At 60.7% G+C, this 5216-nt stretch overlaps 1 protein-coding gene across 1 annotated transcript, besides 1 other annotated feature; it reads left to right on the forward strand.

Annotated features, from left to right (window-relative positions):
- Positions 1-5216: part of a sequence feature (areas not merged during assembly with more than two copies in the genome that could not be assigned to a particular haplotype) that runs on past the window's edge.
- On the forward strand, positions 811-5216 carry Tc00.1047053505607.9 (dispersed gene family protein 1 (DGF-1), putative; the record flags this gene model as incomplete). The annotated part of the gene is made up of 1 exon (XM_799659.1): positions 811-5216. A coding segment is annotated over one exon (4406 nt), but the record flags the coding sequence as incomplete, so codon positions are not given.

Raw genomic sequence — 5216 nt, forward strand, 5'->3', positions numbered from 1 at the left:
GCTGAGCGCATGGCTCTTTGTTGTGGTGCGACATGGGTGGTGTTGCTTCACCGAGTGCTTTTTGCATGCGTCGTGTGGCGGACTTCTTTCCCGCATGGCACCGCCCCCGTGTGAGGGAGAGTGGAGGGAGCGCGGGTGTGTGGGTGGATGCCGACCCCGCCCGCACATTTGGGGCCTCCACACACGTGTTTTTATTGACAGCCTCTTGCGGCACTCAGGCCGTGGAAAGGGAGAGGGTAGAGAGGTTTTTTCTTGTGTTTTTGATTTTGAGGAAGGATGGAAGCTTTTTCTTCTGTGGTCTTTTTAGTGTTGTTGCCAACAAGTACGAGAAACATAAATTTTAGCAATTATAGGATGGAATTTTGATGCCGTTCCGTGTACGCTGCCCCATTGCCGCTAGTTCACAAAGTATCCACGGCGTGATTTAGTGCGGTGCTGTTCGATGAGGGAGGGCGATGATGTCACTGTTGTGATTGCATCTGCGCGTCTTCTTGTCTGTATGTTGGCGGTCGGGCTGTGGCCGGATGCTTCTGCGTGCCACTGTGTTTATTTGCTGTTGTTCCTGCTTTTTCCTTCTCCTCTGACCGAGCATTTAGAGTTACTTTGGCTTCACCAGCACAACTATCGTTTCAAGGTGTTAATTATTAATTGCTGTATTAGGAATAGCAGAATTAGTGGGATAGCGATATATAGGAATTGTGTATCTGTATTTGCCATCTGTAGAAGGGATTTTGCTAAACGGGAGTTACGGTTGACGGTGCGAGTGCGACACGCCACGACAGCCCTGTTGGTGCCTGTTTGTGTCGGTGGATGCGGTCTGCGGAAGGTGCGTGTCCGCGCAGCCGGCACCGTGTGCGGCGCAGGGCCATTGCGACTGTGCGTGCGGCGCTGCTTGTGGCGTTGGCGCTGGTTGCGGCGACGGCGTGGGTGCCCGCGGCGCATGCGGTGGTGTTGCGACTGCGGGGCGGCACGGTGGACAGAGCCATCACGGTTGGCCGCGCCGTGGACACGGTGCTGATGGACGGCGTGTCCATCACGAACGGCGTGGCTGTTGTGTTCGACGTGCCGGCGATGCTTCCCGGTGCGCTGCGCATCGAATTGAGGAACTGCGTGTGCGACGGCGGTGCGCAGATCTACGTGCGGGGCTACAGCGGCGAGCCGGCGAGTGACCGGAGCCTGGAGGTGAGCGTGAGCGGGCTGTCCGGCGGCTACTGCTCGCTTGTGTTTGTGCACAACCTGCCGGCACACACGAACGTGACGGTCCGTGACTCGACGATTGTGACGGCGGGGCCGATGCGCTACTCGCAGCTGAGCGGACTGACGGACGCTGTGGCGTCGCCGCTTGTGCTGCACGCGACTTCGCTGTTGCAGACGCAGCTGTGTGTGAGCAACACTGTGCTGAGGTCGTTGCATGCGGGCGGGTCGGCGGTGTACGTTGGCGGCGGCGTGGACCTGCTGTCGAGCGCGGTGGTGCTTGACGGCGTGTCGCTGGAGGCGTTGGGCGGTCCGACCGCGTCCGCGATGCGTGTGGCGCCCTCGTCGATTCTCAGTCTGCGGAGCCACTCGGTGTTCTCCGTGACGAACGTGTCGGTTGTGAGCAGCGGCGGCGGCATTGTGCTTGGCGAGCGCCTCGCGGTACTTGATTCGGTGCTGCGCTTCGTGGGCGTCGAGGGGTCTGTTGCGTCGTCGCTGGTGCGCTGCGACGGTGGGACGGTCGGTGCCGGCGGGTGGCTGGAGCTGCGCGACGTGTGGGCGGTGGGCGAGGCGTCGTCTGTGGCGTCGCTGTCGGGGGTGACGCTGAGCGGCGGTGCCGTGTCGATTGCTTGCTGCGCTGCCGCTGGCGCTACGCTTGTCTCCGGGCCGACGATCGCGAGCGGCGCCGTGTCGGTGCAGCGCAACCGTGCCGGCGGCCGTGTGCTGCGGAGCAGCGGCGACTACCGCTCTGCCGGCCTGCCCTCCGTGAGCGTGGTGCCGTGCGACGGCTGTGCGGCTGCGCTGGCATGCTTTGATGCGCTGACGGCTTCGTTCTCTGACTGCGTGTGCAGCTGCCGTGCCGGCGGTGTGGGCGATGCGTGTCTGCCGTTCGACGTGCCGCCTGCGAGGGCCGGTGGCGGTGGCGATACTGCGGAGGGCTGCGTGAGTGGCGTGACGCTGACGGGGTCGGTGACGGCGGGCGGCGGGCGTGCGACGGCGTGTTTCGACTCGGTGGTGTTCAGCGGACCGATCACTGTGGCGGTGGAACTGCGCTCGATGGACGCGTTCGCTGACGCGCTGAACGTGACGCTGCGTCACTGCGTGCTTGCGGGCGGCGCGCAGCTGCGGATTGGCGGCCTCAGCGAGAGCACGGCGCGCCTGATGCCCCACGCCCTCGTCAACATGACGAATGTGACGTCGCTGGAGGGCACGATCGTGCTGCATGGCGCGATGCCGCAGCACTCGAGTGTGCTGCTGGCGAACTCAACGCTGCGTTCGACGGTTGGCGGGTCGCGGTACGTGCCGACGACCCGTGGCCACGAGGGATTTCGGTACGGCCCCGCGCTTGTCCTGGACGGCGTCCGGCTACTGTCGACGCGGTTTGTCATGACGCGGTCGACGCTGGTGTGTGGCGGGGAATTGTGCGCTGCGATCCTCGTGGAGCGCGGCCTCATGGCGAACATGTCCAGCGTATTCTACATGGACAACTGCGCTGTCATGTCGCGGACGCACGTGATGTACGCTCTTGCGTCGGACCTGCGTGTCAGCGGCGGCTCCGTGTTCTCCATACAGAACAGCTCGTGGAGTGCGCCGAGCACCGAGTACTACGGGGGCGCGTGTGTGTTTGGGGACGTTGTTGTGGCTGGCGGCAGCGTGCTGCAGGTTGTGTCCAGCACGTTTCGTCTCGGCTTCGCCATGCTCATGGCAAACACGCTGACTGTGACTGACGGCAGCTGGCTGGTGCACCGCAACAACGAGTTCCGCACCGCCTACGTTGTGTACGTGGCTGCTCACTACGGCGTTGCGTTCCGCGATCGGAGTGTGTGGTCGATACTTGACAACAACTTCACGTACGGCTCGTACTCGACCTTTACCTTTATGACAAGCAACTGGTCACCGCCATCCGACGCGCGCCCGACCATCTACGGCGTGTGCAACGAGGCAAGGGGCTCTCCTGTGACGGATTACGGAGACGACCTCAATATTGGATCACCCGTGAGGGTGCTGGACTGTGGTGCGTGCACCGTGGACGCCGTGTGCTTTGCGGCGAGGACGAGCAGCATCAGCGGCTGTGAGTGTGTGTGTGCTGCTGGCGGCCACGGCGACACGTGTGTGCCAGCTGCGGTTCCGGACGGCCTTGGGCCGCTTCCGCTCCCCGATGCGAGGGACACGGAGGTCCGCTGCGTGCACGGTGGCAGCATCAGCTCCGTGGACGATCCTGATCCCGGTGTGCGTGGTCTGTGCTTCGTCAACGTGACCTTCACCGCCGCGATTGTGCTGGACCTGTTGCATTTTGACGCGCCACAACAGACACTCAACATCACGCTGCTGCAGTGCGTCCTCGTGGGCCTGTTGATCAAGGGGAGTGGTGCACGCGTGCACGTGAGCGTGACATCCTCGATGCTGGATTCAGGTGCATTGGAGTTTGCCGGTGATTTTGGCGTGAGCTCCCAGATACTGGTGGCAGGTAGTACGCTTGTGACGACGTCGTCTTACGCCGTTGCTTTTTATTTGCCTTCTCTTGGGGCGAACTCGTCACTGCTGTTGCTCGACAACAACATCGAGGGGAATATTCACGCAGTCTATTTTTCCATTGGTATTGTTGATGGTGGCGGGATCATTGTGAAGGGAAATACGTTGATCACAACGGAGGAGGACGACGGTGTGGAGTCGTCCGTTCGCGTTTGCACTGTTTTGAATGGCGGCTACCTTGACGTGGAGAACAACACGATGAGCGCGGTCAATGGCGTTTATGTATTTGGGGATACCGTCGTGAGCTCCGCGGGGCTGCTGAGAGTGGCGGACTGCAACTTTGTTGGCAGCGCGGAGTTTTTGGATTCCACGTTGGTGTATTTCGTCGGCTCTGTGACTCTGGAAGGAGGTGCGCAGTGGCGTGTGGAGGGCAACAACGTGAGCGCAGCCTTAATATTAAGTATAGCACATGTCCAGCATAAAATTCAGCTGTCGGACAGCGGCACCACCGTGGTGCTTGCACACAACCTTCAGGTAGACGATATTTATCCCTTTGCTGATCTGGCCTCATCAGACACTATTGTGGCTTCCCCCGCGCGGTTTGTGGTTGGGTGCAACCTGCAGGGCGGTGAGGAGGTGTCGTACGACGGCATGTTTCCTGGGGAAGTGGTGGTGTTCAGGTGCGGCATGTGCAACGACGACGCGGCGTGCTACATGCCCGGGACGGAGTTGGTGGACCGCAGCTCGTGCTCGTGCAGCTGCAAGGACGGATGGCATGGCGCGTCGTGTCTTCCCTTTGAGGTGCCCGACAGGGTTGTGCTGCCCTTGCCGGAGAGAGCCGTCGACGGCGACACGAGCTGCGTGGTGAACCAGACGCTGACGAACGTCACGCTGAACATGTGGAAGACGCACCACTGCTACGTGGGGGTTACATTCAGCGGCGTGGGTGCTGCGCTGACGTTCTACCTCAACAGTATGCCGCTGCATCTCCCCATCAACATCACGCTCACTGGGTGCACATTCCGTGAGGGCGTCGTGCTGCGGTTTGTTGGTGGCGCTGAGTCGGCCGAGTCATCCGGCGTCCTGATCCGTGTGGGCCAGGCGATGATGCGTTCCTCCGTTGTTGCTTTTGCACTTGTCCTCCCGCAGCACTGCGATATTGCCGTCACGGAGGTTGACGCGGTGCAAACCTCTGAGGTTCAGTTGGCGGATACTATCAGCAACAAGTTTGGCGTATTGATGCTGATAAACGTTGTATTGAATGCGTCCTCGCTGTTGGTCAGCAACGTCAAGGCACATGCATTGAGGTATTGGGGGTTTGGTTTGTACTCGATCGGGACGCTGTCGCTGGTGGGTGGCAGCTCGCTGTACACGCGGTACTGCAGCTTTGATGGATACACACACATTCTGTACTTAATTACCCTTGGTGTTTGCGATCACTCCGTTTTTGCTTTGCTCAACAACATAATGTTCTCCGGGACAAGCTTCTTGTATCAGCACTCCCGCTTAGGCGTGTCGGATCACAGCGTGCTGCGCATGGTGGGGAACAG

The sequence above is a fragment of the Trypanosoma cruzi genome (genome assembly GCF_000209065.1).
Source record: "Trypanosoma cruzi strain CL Brener chromosome Unknown tcruzi_1047053505607, whole genome shotgun sequence".
NCBI lineage: Eukaryota > Euglenozoa > Kinetoplastea > Trypanosomatida > Trypanosomatidae > Trypanosoma > Trypanosoma cruzi.